Source organism: Dama dama, chromosome 30 (assembly GCF_033118175.1).
Source record: "Dama dama isolate Ldn47 chromosome 30, ASM3311817v1, whole genome shotgun sequence".
NCBI classification, from domain to species: domain Eukaryota; kingdom Metazoa; phylum Chordata; class Mammalia; order Artiodactyla; family Cervidae; genus Dama; species Dama dama.
Window position 1 is genome coordinate 81218638 of NC_083710.1, and position 14005 is coordinate 81232642.

A 14005-nucleotide genomic window follows, 5' to 3' on the forward strand; every position below is an offset into this window, starting at 1 on the left:
GTAACCCCTCTCCCCTCTTTACACAGATGCTGTTCTGTATGGAAAAGAGAAAACAATGGTCTTGACAACCATTTTACTTTGAACCAGATGTAGGCAATGGAATATTACTTTAAACAGGACCCAGGTGCCGCTTCCAAAGACCATTGGTTGATGTGTTGGTTGTTTGCAAGGAATGGGGTGTGTGTTGAGGGGATGGGAGCGATGAAAAAACTTAGCAGTGTAATAGCTAGTGCTTTCTCGAGTTATTGAATCCTGATAATCAGTTATGTCAATAAAATACATTCCCTTGAATAAGTTACAGGGAAAAGAGACACATATATCTGCTCTCCTCATCTCCAGTGGCAGGTAAAAGATGAAAGCTTCCGTGTGTCATTAAGCTAGACCTTCACTTTCAGTCCATCCCTATGAAACAAGGCTCCTCTTCTAGCTGATTCCTCAGCTTACCTCATTCTATGTCAAGGGACTTGGTAGTTTTCAACATTTATTCATAAGTCAGACATAACTTGCTGTCTACAGGAAAACAAAATTATGACTTGGAAGCCACCTGGAGTGATACAGGATGGTCACTCTTAGATGCTACACTCAGGATGGCATCAAGCAGCTGCCATTAATTGTGTGAAAAATTAGATTTCCCATAGCTGCTAAATGAGATAAGATGGTTACAGAATAGAATAAGAAACTCTGCAGAGGATGAATGAAATGGCCTTGCTGATGAACAGCTACGGTTTGGAATGACGTATTTTAACGTGGTGCCTTCCCACCATGATGATGACCGCCCTGTGTGCTTTGCTGCAGGGAATGGAATCTGTAGCTGTGGAAACTGTGAATGCTGGGACGGATGGAACGGAAATGCCTGTGAAATCTGGCTCGGCACGGAATACCCTTAACGATTACATGGCAGGGAACCGGGTTCTTCTTTCTTCTCGGCCCTCAGAACGTATAAATGCAGAGGAAACCATGTATAATCACCACTACGACAGGTCAAACAGACTATTGTATGTTTTTCTCTTTCTGAATGCCTGAATGAAATCTGGGTACCCATTAAAAATGAGCTAAGCAAGTTCTGATGTAAATAGCATCAGAAAAAACTTTTCCTACTTCATTTACATCAGTGGTTCTCAACAAGGGCAAACTTTACCACCCAGAAAACGCTTGACAATAATGTTTACAGGTAATTTTGATGGTCACCCTGGGTGGCGTGGAGGGCATGTTGGGGGTGGACATCCAATGGGTGGGCGCCAGGGATGCTGTGAACATCCTCTGCGGCACAGGACAGCTCCCTGCAACAAAGCATGACCTGACTTCACATGTCAAGGGTGCCTGAGCTGGGAAACATTGAATTAGATGGTTGTTAGAAATGCACAACCCGGTACAAGAAAGACCATATTCGTGTCTAAGGAAAAAATACAGCCTTACATAAATCCATTGATCATATTTTGCCAGGATTCCATATCACTTATCATTTCTATGGAGACATAAGGTATCCAGACACACATAGGATATGGGGCAGAAACTACATCATCAGTGCTTTTGGAAAAAAAAAAAAAAAACCTGGTCATTTTAGCCATTAAGTCATTTGTCTTATCCCCCTTTAGACTCACACAAAAAAAGACTCTCTTAAGATGAAGGAAGATATTATGAAAAATGTACAATTCAACATTTTAAATAAATAGTGACATAACTTGCTTATATTCTGTGTCAGTATATATTTACCTACTGAGGATTAACACCCCCCCAATGAATTTTTATTCAAGGGTATCTATCTTCTATTTCTAGAACATTTTTTAATATTGAGCAGGGGTTACATGTATAAGAATTCTGATTTTTTACTGTTTACTCCATGGTAACTTGCCTTTTAAAAAGACAGCATATAGTTAGATGTATGATGGGCCTGAAATATACATTCACCTCCCTTAAAAACTCTTATTTGTAAGGATACATTACTTATTGGAAAAGTAGGCTCATGCAAAGAAATCAAGAAATTATATTAAGATAAAAAGTCTCAAAAGCTCAGAGGGTTTAAAAAAAAAAATCCAGAAATGCCTGATATAGAAATTACAAGTATTCAGTCAATAATAAGAACAAAATGTTTATTTTCTTAATGGTGAAATTCTGCTCTGTATGAAATTCACATTGAATTATGAAAATGTACAATAATTCAGACTTCCCTTACATATTTACAGTTAAATCTACTTATACACATTAGTTAGGCAACCTTTAATTATTTAGAGCTAATAAAAACCCCACTTTTTTTTTTTCTAAAGGCGATTTCTATCTTGTAAAATCCTAGAATAATGTAACAAAATCATTTCCATATTAAGATGAAAAGTTTTCCTTGGAAATTTTACTTGATGATGTAAATATTCTAGAATTGTGGCTTGGACTTTTCTAAGTCACATCACCAAAAATAAGGAAAATATGCATCTGCTGAGTTACTGAAAAATTTAATATTGAAAATTATTTAAGAGAAAATTTAACTGATGCTGATTTTGATAGTACTAATAGTGTCCTTGTACTTTAGGAGATTTATAAAATTGTCACTTCTATCCTGAGATTAAGGAGTGCAACGATGTGATTGTATCTTTAGTCTCATGTATATCAATCAATAGATCAGTTTTTGTAAATGAGGGAAATATAAGCTGTGAAGAAACAATACAGATTATACTCTTTCCTCTGTCTAAACACTTCAACTCTCAAACAAAGCTGTTATTGTTCAGTTGCAATTCTGATGCCTTATGTGATGCTGCACAGACACTCAACTTCATTACCTTATCCAGCCATCATAATTTGTACAAAAGACCTTCAGGTTCCTTTCTTGCAGAACTTTGGTTTCTACAAAGGACCAGATGGTGAATACTTTAGACTTTGTGGGTCACAGACATCTCTGTTACAAATTCTTGTTTGTTTTCATTTAATATTTTAAAGCTGAGAAAACAAAACGAATTCATTCTGAGCTCCTGGACTGTAAGAAACATTGGGAGATGAATTTGGCAGGAGTTTGCCAGCCTCTGCTCTACTGAAACTGCTCTTAGCTTCCTCTCTTATCACATAACCCTCCGTGTGTCTTCTTTTTCTTATCATTCTCTACATCTGTTAACCCTTTTCATTACAGAACCTACAACAAAAGTGCTGTTCTTTTTTCTATTTTCATTGAACAAAAATGTCCTTGGCATTCATGTTTTTTTAAGAAAAAAAATATGGAGAAATTAGTGTATTATAAAGTTCAAAATGTGATTGGTCCAAATTTTTTGACAAAGCTGAAAATATATTTCAGCTCTATTCTGGGGTTCATTTAGCTCGGAATTATTGAACCAAAAGGAAACTACGGCATGAAGTCACATGGTACCTACACGCTAATATTTTTCTTCTAAAACAAAAATATTTTCATTTTACCACTTTCTGTCTGCTGCAACAGTTCTTCTGTGTGTGTATGTATGATTTTGGGTCTCTAGCAATGCGGACATCAATATAGATCTATGAAGAAGTGATTTAACTTACATGTTTAAGTTGGAGAAAAATAGACATAGTTACGTACAAAGACAAATTTCTACCCTTCTTAGATGTGATTTTGTACTTTGACTTTTGATTCCATTGCTTAGATAGAAACTCCCTCTTTAAAAAAAAAAAAAAAAGTCAGGGCAAGAATAAACTAATAGTTGGAGGGAAATTTCATTGGCTAATTCAAGTTGGTCGGTAGTTATGGTGGAAATACGTCTATTGGGAACGATACATGTTTGCCAATGGTGTTAGCACCAACCCAGTTTGCTTGGCAAACCATCACTGAGGAATTCTTTCATAAAGGACTTTTGAATAAGAGTCTACAAACATCCTGAGACCTAAGAGAATCACCCTGGACTCTGAGCTAATCTGGATTCTCACCATGCATTGGAAGGAATTGCCTCCACCACTTCAAATGCAAACACAACATGGGGATTAGACCAAATGACAGAGAAAACCAAGAGAAAACAAAAACAAGACATAATTCAACATTTGTTTGCAGACTCACTATCAAAGCTTTTGAAACCCCACTCAGTATTGAGTCACTTTATAAGCTAACAAAGCTACTCTAAAAAGTGTATTTTACTCCAGAGTAACACAGTTCACATCTGGAGTCTGAGATGCCTGGGTTTAGCTCAACAGCTGTCCCTGGATATAGTCTCCTTCTAAAATGTTCATACTCCCTCTAATATTAGGGAGAGAACTTTAAATGAAGTGGTACATGTCTAACTTTTAAGTCGAGAAGTATTTTTTTCTTGTTTTTTAAAAAAGAGCCAAATCCGATATTGGTCATCCTGAAAACAGCTGACTGTTTTAATGCTTTAAGCATTCATTAAGCAACTGGCCAGGTGTGATAAACTCCTCTTGCACTCCAAGAGGCAAATAGTTAGATGGACCATGGCAGGAGTCTTGTGGGTTCATCATGGCACCTTTGAAGCCAGTCCTGAACCCAAAACACTCAGGGCAAAGGAACATTTGGAGCAAGAACCTCTGAATTCTCCAAGATTTGTAATGGAATGATGCTCAATTCCATTGTACTCTTTATATAGGTTGGGCCATTTGCCTCTCTTCTATAATTTTTTCAGGTTAAGTTGTAGCAAAATATTTTAGCAAACATAAGAAAATAAAATGGTATCACTTGAAATATTAAAACAATGAACATTCCAGAGCATTGTTGAGGAATGAGTGAAGCAACAGCTACCATAAAAGGTCAGCAGACGTAACCCTCCCACACCAGATATGGATGCAAAAGGCATGTGATACTGGAAAGACTCAATAAAATCAACATACGTACATGGAGGTACAGATCACATGGTGGTCTCCAAATACAAATGAATTCCATCAGATTTACTGTACAGAACATCAATGGCGACAGATTGCACTTAAAACAGCAAACTTAGTTTTTGAGGGGGGCAGAAATGGTGGAGTCTTATCCTGGAAAAATAGCAAAAGAGGTATCATCAAAGAGCTAAAATCTTCTTTGGCATGGTAAAGGGGGAGACTGAGTTTACCAAACTTATTTACATGACATTTCTCTATATCTGTGGGTGATGCAATGCCATTTTGTTACATAAAGTTGTTCGATGTTGTTGAATATGCCTTCATATAAATATTTTATTCAATATGTTGTATTTATGAATACAACAAATGATATTAAACACAGAAACTGTACAATGCAGACAAACTCTTTGTATGTAGATTGAATAACACACACCAACGGCTCTTGAAACACAGGTCCTACGACATGCAGTTCATCAGTGCTGTCCTCGTTCCATGCAACAGGTCAGACCAGACACAGAGGAAATGATCTAACTAGATCACAAATAACAAGGACCCCTCTGCAGTACGTCTAAACATATATTAGAAGAAAGTATTTTGACATCCATTCATAGGGATAAATGCCCTTATAGATAACTCATGTAAAAAATAAAAGAGGTACACATTTACTGAAATCTCATTCATTTACAAAAATAAATCTTGTCATAATTTTAACCAATAAACAAACTTGCAGGAGAGAAAAAGAAACCAGCAAGTAGGGCCGATTACCAAAAACATATAGGTGGGGCTTTTTGATATGTGTGTGTGTGTGTGTGTGTGTGTGTGTGTGTGTGTGTACCTGCACACACATGCGCATGGTAGGGTAAGTCTATCTAATTGGAATTTCAAGTTGTTATTCACAGTTTGTCACATATTACGGAGTATATGTGTTCCCTAAAAATTGATTAATGTAATTCATCTAATGTATTTTAACTTAGCCTGTTAAAAATAATAGGCTTTGGAGCAGTGTAATAAGAAATCAAGAGAGGTCCAAAGAATCATTTTGTTGTATTTGTACTTTAGCATTATCGACAATAAATCTACTCAGATGTTATGCTAACTTTTTATTTATTAAACTGGAATTCAATATGAAAATGAAATAAGCATAAACAGTTAAATTGATAGTAAATCTTTAATCAGCTAAGCAGGCCAAAATTTTTAAAGGCTGGGCAAAGGCTGTCATGGAGACTTAGGAAAGCAGTGACAAAATAATTTCCCAGTAAATACAGTGCGGATGGGAGAAAATGGCAACTGGGTCATCCTTCCACATGGAAAATAACAAGAGGCCAGTACACGGATCCCACATATAGTTTTCTATAAATGAGATTCAGTTTGGTCTCAATTAACTGTTCAGAGGAGAAAAACATTGAAATTTATTAAGTATACACAGAGTTAACAAATATATTTCCAAACAGTTTAGTATCAAACATTTTGAAACTCTTTAGATCCGATAGTGAACATTTTGCATGGTTTCTTCACTGTGGAGCCAACTATTCCCAGACTTTCTCATCGCTGTCCTCCCTAACCTCAGAATTCAGCAGTTGGAAATCCCAAAGGAAGTTAAGAAAGCAAAATCAAACAAAAGCAAGAAAACATATATATATATATATATATCGGATGGACTGAAAACCTGATATTTGAACGTGTTGGTTTGCCTTTATTTTTAATCTAGAATAATTCAACAGACTGCATTCTGAGATCATGGCAAGGCACCGCTAACTCAGCTACTGGGCCATGTGGACCCCAGAAGCTGAGTCAGAGGTATGGACTGGTGAAATACACAGTACCTGACTCAGCATGCTGAGCTAAAAAAAATACTTTTTTTTTTTTTACCTAATGTGTCCGGTTTAAAAACTTGTCATTAAACACCAAAAATATTAAAGTCTAATTTATAACTAACGTTTGCATTGCTGCTGCAGGAAAGAACACAACAGCCGCCTTGCCCATGCTCTGCCGAGTATGAGTGGAACGCAGCCCAAATTGGGGATGGTGTTAAGTTTGGTTCATTAAAAACAGGAAGGATTCTCTATCTGAGATGGATTTAGGTAGCGCAATTCTTGTAGGTTGTTAATCAATTATTTTTTTTCCTTTTTTTTTTTTCCCAAATAATGAGGATTCATAGATGAAAAATGAACCTTAATCAGGCCTACAAGGCCTACAGAGTTCTTTTGACCCACTTTCTCAAAAACCAGTGGGTCTTGCTCGCTGGGCAAGGCAAATGTTACCATTACCAGTAAGCTTGTGATATGTATAAAACACACACACACACACACACAAAGAAACTAAGGGGGATGTCAAACCCAGATCATAGAGCACTTCCCATGTCTGCGTTTGACCCCGTTTCTCAGCCCGGCCACGCGGGCCTCGGGAGCACAGTATCTGCTACTGGACGGGGCGTATATGTGTGTTTCATCAGTTGTGTGAGCCGGAGACCACAATCCTACTCTTTACAGATGCAATTTGTCATAATAGATTTAGAAGGCTTTCTGTTTCCCTGATCGCTGTCCCAACTAAGCCAACCGCAACAGTTAAGATTGAGAGGAACACCATCCCTACAAAAGGTCACAGACAGTAGAGCCAGCAGCCCTAGAAAAAATAAAGGGGAAGAAGAGAACTCCAGAATAGCACAGGTTTACAGCATCTAACTAGAAACTTACTCAAGAATATCTGTGTGCTACAAAAATCGAACTGAAACACATGGATTTCGCCGAAACGGGACTCAAAAAGGAATATGGGTAGCTGTCAGCAGGCAAGGTGTCGAGTGGACTGGTGAAGGAGGTCATTCACATGAAGTGTCACAGTCACAGAAAAGATATTAAAAAGGCATTCCATATCTGGTAGGGCATTCCATGGTCTGAGTTGAGCTGGTTGTCCAGGTGTCTTCTTCTTGTGGGGGGGCGCAACGCGTTGAGATTTATCCCACTTGCAACCAAGGAGTTCGGGCCAGTGGGGAGCAGCCTACCCCCAGCGGCTCCTGGGCCCCCGGAGGGAGCGGGAAGGTCTGGCCGGGATAAAGGGCTCAACAGCGCTCGGGGGCGACTCAGTCACAACACCTCTGAGGGTCTGGCTATGTCGTCTTACTTTTGTTGACTGGTTTGCCTCCATTCATGATGGCCGACGCGCTCGTGCTTTTACTCGGCGTCACCCCGGCCTTCGGGACCGTTTCTCCGACGTCATGCAAAGATGGTTCTCGGTACATGGCAACTAGTGACGGGAAGGGGGAGGAGGGCAGAAAAGGAGATGTTACCTGGTTAGGTTCACGCGCAGACCTCCGCTGGAGGCCCAGTCCTCTTTTTTCCCAGAAGTCAAGTAACCCCGTCGACAGGGAATTCCTGTTTTAAAGAAGTAAAATCCAGCCCCTGAACAGAAAGTATGACTTCCTTTGCATTTTCTGGTTTTGTGTCTCCAAACAGTGCACATGGGTGTGCCTGGATTTTTGTTGAGGAGAGAAGGTTTAAATGGGGGATGCACACACACACACAGACACACACACACACCGCCACCCACCTGCCCACCCAGGCCACAGGAAGTATGTGAGAATGGCAGGCATTTAATCCAGTTCTCTTTGTTCAGGGAGAAAAATTCAGACCTTCCTTCCACTACATGCTGGCAACACATGGACACTCATTCCCACTCATCTTCTCCAGTCTAGGTCTTCAGGTCATTAAATTCAAACTCTCAAGTGATTAAAAAGCAACATGGTCACACTATGTCAGCTTCAAAGCCATACAAAGCAACAGGCAAAGCCAGAAGCTTCTGGAGCTCACTGTTTAGATTTTCTCTCCTGCCACTCGTGCACAGACCTGCTTAAATAACTGAAGGCAAGTGTGAGGCGCTTTATATTTTTATGCCTCATTTTCAGATGTAATACTGAAAATCTGTAATTAATATCCTATAACAAAGGCCTGTCTAGTCAAGGCTATGGTTTTTCCAGTGGTCATGTATGGATGTGAGAGTTGGATTGTGAAGAAAGCTGAGCACTGAAAAATTGATGCTTTTGAACTGTGGTGTTGGAGAAGACTCTTGAGAGTCCCTTGGACTGCAAGGAGATGCAACCAGTCCATCCTAAAGGAGATCAGTCCTGGGTGTTCATTGGAGGGACTGATGCTGAAGCTGAAACTCCAGTACTTTGGCCACCTCATGCGAACAGTTGACTCATTGGAAAAGACCCTGATGCTGAGAGGTATTGGGGGCAGGAGGAGAAGGGGACGACAGAGGATGAGATGGCTGGATGGCATCACCGACTTGATGGACATGAGTTTGAGTAAACTCCAGGAGTTTGTGATGGACAGGGAGGCCTGGTGTGCTGCAATTCATGGGGTTGCAAAGAGTCAGACACGACTGAGTGACTGAACTGAACTGAACTGAACTTAAGGCAGAAGTGCATAATGGCAAGAGGATCACTGGGACTGACATCCCAGGAGGCCCCAAGGAATTGAGTAGTATCTGGTGACATCACTGATTCCAGTAGTTCATGTGGTTTTGTTAGAAAAGGATCCTAGGGAATCCTGGGAAAGGAAATTCCAGACTGACTGGCGCTTGGAGAAAATGAGCTGACTTAAAATCTTCTGCCATCAGAAACACAAGTGAATTAGAGCTGCCCAACCTGCTTTTAGGGTTTTGAAAGCTGATATTTTATGAAGATACCTTATGTTTCATTAGGATGAACCACCACATGCATATATACACACATACATGTATATAAAATAAAGTATACAAATCTTAAATGCACAATGTAAGTAGACACCTATGGGACCACCACCCAGAGCAAGATCAGAGACATTTCCAGCCTTCCATGAGGGTCCCTTGTGGCCATGGCAGAGTCATGGATGTGGAAGATAAACATGTACTACATCATGATCAGGATAACGCACACATGACACTCACCTTCCAATGGCTTGGGTAGAAAATGAGCTGCTGGTTTGGTTTTCTTTACTCTGTTTCCTTTCATAACTTGCCCTTCTTTATTCAATCCCAAAAACCAGGCTCTGCCAGATTCCTGTTGTCTGTACAGCATAGATGAGTAGATTACATAATAGTTTTCAAAAACAGATTCTTTAAACTTGCACTCAGGGGTAAAAAGTTCCTGTTGAGAGAAAAGGAAGAAACGAAGGTTAGAGGAAGGGGTGGGAGCTTCCTGGTGTTTCCTCTTCCTTCTTGCAGAAACTCGTGTAGGATGGCCGACCAGGCAGCACTCGGGCATGGGTGACCAGATGTTCCTCTTCCTATAGGTGTCAACTTTTATCAACACACAATGTGTCGAGAAGACGCTGCTGCTTTGGGGAAAAAATATATATGTACATATGTATGGGGCTTCCCAAGTGGCTCTAGTGGTAGAAAACCTGCTTGCCAATGCCAGTGCAGGAGAAGTAAGAAACGTCGGTTCGATCCCTGGATTGGGAAGATCCCCTGGAGAAGGAAATGGCAACCCACTCCAGTATTCTTTCCTGGAGAATCCCATGGACAGAGGAGCCTGGTTGGCTACAGTCCATAAGTCGTAAAGAATTGGACACGACTGAACCGACTTAGCACACACTCATGTATGTATGTATATAGGCAAAACTATGGATGTCCTCTAATTAGAAAATAGAAGACAGGAGCAATAGTATTCGGTTGAACAAGATACAATTCAAGCAGGGTATAACCGGAAACAGCACGATAAAGTACCACCCTGTGCATGCCTTTGTGCTGAGTGGCGTCAGTCATGTCCAACTCTGTGGGACCCCATGGACAGGAGCCCGCCAGGCTGCTCCATCCATGGGATTCTCCAGGCGAGAATACTGGAGTGGGTTGCCATGCCCTTCTCCAGGCGGTCTTCCAGACCCAGGGGTCAAACCCATATCTCCTTTGTCTCCTGCATTTTCAGGTGGGTTCTTCACCACTAGTGCCACCTGGGAAGCCCAGCACCCTGTATTCACAATAAATTTTTAAAATGATAACAATATTGGGTTGGTCAAGAGGTTACTTTAGGTTTTTCTGCAACATCTTGTGGAAAAACCCAAATGAACTTTTTGGCCAAACCTCTAAAAGATATATTGAAGGTATTTGCTAACCTATTTTCAATATTTCGGTAGGAATTATTATTCCATGATAATCTAACAGTTCCCAATTGTTCACTGGATCACTGATATTATAGGATGACATGTTTTACCTACAAAGAGACAGACTGACACCTCAAACTAAACCCCTGACAATCAGTTGGCACACAAGCTAGCCCCTGAAGCTGAGGCCAGGGGTCATGTTAGCTGGTCGTACGGACAGGAGCTGAAAACCACGACGTAACCCATGGTCTGGAGCCCTCCTGGAGCTCTTCAAGAGAACCATCAATAGCTGTCATGACTAAATTCCACTCCACATATTTTGAAACAGCACAATGAGCTAACGTGACCACCATGATCTACATCAACTGATGAATAACACACAGTTGCTACTTTAGACTATCATTAATAATACAAATATTCATAGATGAGTTTTACATACTTTTAGAAGTTAACCTACAAAAGCATTTCTGATAGACTTCTTTGAAAAATAATTTTAAAATGCCACCTTCCTAGTTGCATATCATGGAAGTCACTTAACTAGCTTTTGTGGCTATTTTATGTAGGCTCAACACTGTGCTATTTCATGTTTATGAAATACTGACGCAAAGCAGACCTTTATTGTCATAATCTTTTTGAAAATATCATGTACTTAAATGTTTTTCACCTTAATAGATTTTTATGACTGCTGAAAAATGGTAACTTGGTTTTCTTTTAAAGAAGTTATTTTCTATACACATTCTGAAAAACACATCATTTAGGGTCTAAAAATATAAAACCTTTAAGAGTTAAAATTATGCTAACCATAATAAGGGGCATGACATTGTTGCCTGTAGAAATGTTCTTTAAGTATTTCCCATGAGAGTGTTAATTATCAAGTGGTGTCTCTTGCAGGATATAATTTATTCAGAGTGCGCCATAACTTTAATTCAATGAAAGTTAAATTGTTTTCCAAGGGGAACAGGTTTTCTTAATGGCAGATGCTTTTTATGACAAAGATGACAGTTGCAGTGATTAATTTGATGAGATTAAAATAGCAGAAAGATAGGTTTAGCCCCTCCCAAAGGAATTTATGTAGCCCTCATTTGAATAAGGTACCATCTGAAAAAATGTTCTGTTCTTCCACTAAGTTTTATTTCTCCAAATATCCTATTATCTCTGTCACTAATAAGTGATAGCCTTGGTAAGTCAATCTCCAGGCCCTGAACAGAATAAAGACTGATAAAAGGGTCCAAGTTCACACATTTGTGGTGAGGTAAGGAAAATAAAATGGAATGCTCTAAATCTGGCTTATCATCAAAAGATTAATAAATATAATATTGGTTGAACATGGATCTTCTGGGACAAACAGATTAGAATTTGGCATGTTCTTTGTCATTTTATTGAGACAGGCCAAGGCATCCAAAGGGCTTCCCTGGTGACTCAGAGGGTAAAGAATCTACCTGCAATGCAGAAGACCCAGGTTGGATCCCTGGGTCAGGAAGATTGCCTGGGGAAGGGACCAGCAACCCACTCCAGTATTCTTGCCTGGAGAATTCCATGGACAGAGAAGTCAGGCGGGCTGCAGTCCATGGAGCTGCAAAGAGTTGGACATGACTGAGTGACTAACTCTTTCACTTCACTTTCAAGGCATCCAAGCATAAAAATAAAACCTAAAGCAAGTTTTATTGTTAAAAATCTGTCTTAGAATCAACTGGGAGTGGGTTTGGCAAAGGCTGACCCAGTTGATCATTCAGGCGGGGAGAGCAGCTGGCACCTGCTGGCTAAGATATTGGGTCTCTACCCATAGCCTTCCCTTATTAAGAGGATCATAGAAGACTGATCTTAATCTCCAGGAAGACTGACCTCCAGCTTTGGAAACGCAGGTCCACAGAGTAGTCAACCCTTCCTTACATGGATCTGATCCCTAGTGCTGTGATGTATGAAATATGGAGGATGCTGCTTGCCTTGCATCGGCAGTTAGAAATGTATTGTTTCTACTTTAATTTGACGAAGTTGAATATGAAAGATAATGAAGACCTTTGACTCAGAAGAAGTCTTTTGTTCTCCGAGTGTACCTCAGTATGGTGGTGCTAGTGGTAAAAAACCCACCTGTCGATGCAGGAGACACAGGAGACATGGGTTCAACCCCTAGGTTGGGAAGATCTCCTGGAGGAGGGCAAGGCTCCCCACTCCAGTATTCTTGCCTGGAGAATCCCATGGACAGAGGAGCCTGGCGGGCTACAGTCCATGGGGTCACACAGTCGGACACGATTAAAGTGACTTGGCACGCACCTTAGTATACCTCTGACACTAAGTCTTTTTAGATAAAATGTTTGCATCTTAGCACTCCGAGGAAGTCAATAACACATCCTTTCTGCAAGCTGTGGCAGTGACTTCACAGGGAGGTGATTCAGTCTTCCACATTACAGCCAAAGCTTTCAGGCAGTTGTGCTGGTGGAGACTGGTCAGTACTTTCTCACCCTTCTTTATTCTCGGTTAAATAATTACTGCGTATACACATACTCATATGCACACACACGCACTACATTTAAGACTACTACTGTCTAATGCTCTTTGCTAGACTTTTTGAGGATTTAATCTGCTCATGAAATACTGGAGTTGAAAACAACCCCCTCATTCTCAGGAGAATGGGTAGGATTAATGGAAACTGAGATTGGTAACTACTCATAAGGGACAAATATACTTTTAATTTGCAAGTGGGAGACAGAGTGATGGTGAACAACATCTGTGGATCCAGACTGCCTGGGGTCAATCTTGACCCTACTCTTTCCTTGCTGCGTGTCCTTGGGAAAATTACTTAATCTCTGGGCTTCAGTATTCTCATCTCTAAAATGGGTACAAAAATCACAGGATAAGGAACTTCCCTGGTGGTCCAGTGATTAAGAATCCATCTGCCAGCGCAGGGGACACAGGTTCTATCCCTGGTCCAGGAAGATCCCACATGCCGTAGAGCAACTGAGCCTAGGCACCACAATTACTGAGGCTCAAGCACCTAAAGCCTGAGCCCCAACACAAGAGGAGCCACCTCAATGAGAAGCCCACGCGCCCGCAACAGAGAGTAGCCCTCACTCGCAGTAACTAGGGAAAGACCATGTAGCAACGAAGACCCAGCACCACCAAAAATAAACAATAAATAACTAAATAAATAA

The 14005-nt window shown here is 40.4% G+C and overlaps 2 protein-coding genes across 3 annotated transcripts in view; one reads left to right on the top strand and one right to left on the bottom strand.

Moving 5' to 3' along the window:
* The window catches only part of ITGBL1 (integrin subunit beta like 1), a 213959-nt gene extending 212869 nt beyond the window's left edge, over positions 1–1090 (top strand). The window contains exon 11 of the mRNA XM_061132991.1: positions 796–1090. Within this exon, the coding sequence (XP_060988974.1) occupies positions 796–887 (92 nt within the window). The 3' untranslated portion in view covers positions 888–1090. The remainder of the gene's footprint in view (positions 1–795) is intronic.
* A 986-nt stretch (positions 1091–2076) lies between these two features.
* Positions 2077–14005, bottom strand: part of FGF14 (fibroblast growth factor 14) — a 607621-nt gene continuing 595692 nt past the window's right edge. For both annotated transcript variants that reach the window (XM_061132992.1, XM_061132993.1), the window contains exons 4-5: positions 9703–9901; positions 2077–8019 (exon numbers count right to left, since the gene is read on the bottom strand). In XM_061132992.1, coding sequence (XP_060988975.1) covers positions 7883–8019; positions 9703–9901 — 336 coding nt within the window. In that variant the 3' untranslated portion in view covers positions 2077–7882. The remainder of the gene's footprint in view (positions 8020–9702; positions 9902–14005) is intronic.